At 41.9% G+C, this 3,490-nt stretch overlaps 1 protein-coding gene across 1 annotated transcript; it reads right to left on the reverse strand.

Moving 5' to 3' along the window:
* Positions 1 to 374: 374 nt before the first annotated feature.
* On the reverse strand, positions 375 to 3,109 carry LOC113738881 (protein FAR1-RELATED SEQUENCE 5-like). The gene is made up of 2 exons (XM_072049852.1): positions 882 to 3,109; positions 375 to 618 (listed from the first exon to the last, which is right to left on the reverse strand). The coding sequence occupies exons 1-2, from the start codon at positions 3,107 to 3,109 to the stop codon at positions 375 to 377; spliced, it is 2,472 nt and encodes an 823-aa protein (XP_071905953.1).
* Positions 3,110 to 3,490: the final 381 nt, after the last annotated feature.

Genomic DNA, 3,490 nt, shown 5'->3' on the forward strand with positions numbered 1-3,490 from the left:
GTAAGGCACCAGTTTACAAAACCTGGCAACTGAAGATGATTCCCAAGTAGCCACTTCGGAAAACGTCTATCCCACGAAGACATTTTGCGCAACATACGCTTCCACTTAATTTCCTATTTACAAAAAAGGACCGTAATACACAATTTGTCAACTACTTACTCTCTCCTATTAACCAAGTGCAGCAGCACTATTTGCTACAACAGTGCTTACGACGCAACCATGACAGTGATGCATCTTGTGATCCTTCTGTGCATGACGCCTTCGGTGGAACTACAGTGACTTACCCATCTAGACCTAGCTAGCAACCTTCAATACTCTTGCACCTCTACTCACCAAAACCTGCCTTATTTATTGCGTAACTGCAAACCGAACCATCACAACAGTTGTGCCTCATCTTTCTCCTGGACTTCTTTGTTGGTCACCTGTGTCCCTTCCACCGCTACCGCATGCTTGTGGTGCAAATGCTTGTCCTCTCCATTCGCCTGAGTCGCTCCACCCCGTACCAATTTCAAATGATTTTTCCACCGATTCATCCAAACAATTTTCCATATGATCATCATGAACTGCTGTGTTGTGCGAATTCTTTTTGTATGGGCATGTTCGTTGGTTGTGGCCTGCCTGCAATCTTCAACCCATATATCACATGTCAAATCATTTGTGACTGCAAGTAACCACGTCAACTAAGCACATTGCTAACATTACACCACTTCAACTTTCTTGCACTGCCAATAACTTTGTATACTTTGTATGCACTTTCAATTATGTGTTTATTTGCTACTGTTGAAAAATACCCACATAATAATTATTACCTTCACTGTCCACTTCATGTATTTTATCAATTAACAAATTGCTTATAACTACGTATGCATTTTCGATAGTACCTGCAATGACCACACTTTCTTTTCTTCTTTGTTTCTGAATGCTTCTGATCACCTTTACACCGGGACACCCTGGGATCTAACAGCCCGAATGTTCTTCTACTTCTATCGTTCATCACTCTTGAATCCATTGCAAATCCGTCTCCCCCATATCCCCTTTCAATCCACTTCTCCTTTAGGTCCACAGAATGCTTGTCAAACATCTGCTGCAGGTCATTAAACGCATCATCCATGTAGGACGCATAGTAACACATACTATTACAGCTCGACTTTAAAGTGCCATATCTGGCCATTTGTGTCAGCTGTTCGTCTGCAACAAATGCTTTCATTCCATTATTAGTACTGTAAACTCCCTTTGTCCACCGCTTTGAAATGCATGCTTCTGGGATCCTGTTCATTCCTTCTACCACCATCACGCGAAACATGTGAGCACAAGGAATCCCCTTTGACTCGAATTTCATGCAAGAGCAGATTAGCTTCTCCATTGACCTATCATAAACCACCCTCCAACTAATTTCGTGTCCACCATATTTCGAGTAATAATATGTACGACTCCCTCCATCCTCGCTCCAGCCCTCAGAAATTAGAAGTCCCTGCCTGTTCAAATGCTTCCTCACCATGAAGAACACATTCCTTGTAAACACCTCCGCTGCGCTCGCCTCTAATTCGGGCAGGATTGTGGTTAAGACTGGTTTTGTGTTTTCGCTTGTGTGAACTGCTTTGCTCTCAGTATGTCGAAGCCATGCTATTGCCAAATCAAAACTTCTAACGAATTCATATAGTCGCATTTTTTCATTCAAGTACTCGTTCAAAAAAGCATTCATTTTCTCACACCTTTGAGTGCTTCTCATACCTGCAAAAAAATTACCGCGTAAATAGGCCTCTGCCCATAACCTTCTCCTACGGTACAACTTCTTCACCCACTCATTCTCTACCACCCCACATTCATTAACTAACCTAGCCCAGCGATCCTCAAACTCAAGAGTGCTAAACTTTCTCGCCATCAGGTCATACAACCTGTTATTAAACTCCTCGCAGCGAATATTACTCCGTGCATTCCTATGCAAGTGCCACGAACATAGCCTGTGACAAGCATCCGGGAGAAGATTCTTTATCGCTCTTCGCATTGCACTGTCACCATCTGTCATCACTGCTACTGGCTTTCTACCTTTCATAGCCTCTACAAATGTACTTAGCACCCATTCATATGTTTCAATCCTCTCATCTGATAACAGTGCACAGCCGAAAATAGTACTGTTCAAATGGTTGTTTACCCCTGCAAGTACAACTAGTGGCTTGCGGTATTTATTTGTTTTGTATGTTGTATCAAACACCAATACATCTCCAAATACACTGAAGTCCACACGAGATTTAGAATCTGACCAAAACAACCTTGCCAATCTTCCTTCGTTATCTACATGATATTTATAAAAGAACATGTCATCGGCATCCTTCTTCGCTGCCAAGAACCCAAGTGCCCCTTCTGCATCGCCATTAAAAATATCTTTTCTACGTTCCTCGTCCATTCGGTTATACAGATCCTTAATGCAAAATCCCACGTTACTATACCCTCCGGCTTTGATAACAAAATGTTTCATTATCTGGCATATTCTGGCCCCAACCAACTTTAGACTTTTTGCCTGCGCATATTCTGCATCGCTCACTTTTCTATGCGACCTAAGGTGTTGCACACTTGCCTCTGATGCCAGCGGGTGATTGTGCTCCATAATGAAACGTGTCACCACATACTTTACCGATTCTGTGTCATATTTCACGCGAAAGCAAGCCCCACACCCGGTCCTTGTGATTGCTTTTGCTTCTCTTTTCCGGTCTTCATAATTAAACCACTTTTCATTCCTATAACCTTCACAGCAACATACCCATTTTCTAAATCTTGAAATGCCATCTTCATCTCGTTTGGCATTACTTTTACGAATCCCAAATCCGCTTAGTTTCGCATACAAATTATAAAATTCCCCAGCTTCTTCTTCCGTGTCAAATGTTAATTTCATTACGTCATCCACGCCTATTGCGCCCACCAATTCATCTGCCTCCTCATCTTCGTGTCCTCCTATTGAACCACCGCTTTCTTCACTGCATGTGTCTCGGTCACACTCAGGTTCTTGGTTAAGGTCAAATGACATTAACCTGCCGCAACCATCCATCCCCATTTTTCCCTTCTCTATTTCCTGCACCATGTCATGAGTTTTAAGCACCCCATCCTGCCCCATACTTACAACCCCTGTGTGGTTGTTCAATGCTTTTTCTAACCATGGTCGCTTAACATTTTTTTTCAGCCTCCCCATATGCTTTCGTTTGTAACATAAATACTGATCGTCTACTAATGGAACAAAACATATATACACGATCATTTCACTTAACAAACCATACTTTACCTCACAACTTTCACAAAATGCAGACGATAAACATTACTCTAACATTCATATACACAGTTTTTATAAGTGTGGCTGATGCAATTATATCAACCTTTAGCACAAAATACCACTATCGACATGCATTTTCATTAACACCAACAAACTCAACCTCTACTGTGTGTTTCTTTAATTCTTTTCACATAACCATGCGCAATGCTGTATGGGGGCCATTATCGA

Source organism: Coffea arabica, chromosome 5c (genome assembly GCF_036785885.1).
Source record: "Coffea arabica cultivar ET-39 chromosome 5c, Coffea Arabica ET-39 HiFi, whole genome shotgun sequence".
NCBI classification, from domain to species: Eukaryota; Viridiplantae; Streptophyta; class Magnoliopsida; order Gentianales; family Rubiaceae; genus Coffea; species Coffea arabica.

What these genes read in the sequence shown, in the direction of transcription:
- LOC113738881 (XM_072049852.1), bottom strand. Translation starts at nt 3,109, where the DNA reads ATGGGGCAGGATGGGGTGCTTAAAACTCATGACATGGTGCAGGAAATA. An exon ending in AGAAAGTGTGGTCATTGCAG is followed by an intron (nt 619 to 881) that starts GTACTATCGAAA and finishes TGAAGATTGCAG; the next exon opens with GCAGGCCACAACCAACGAAC.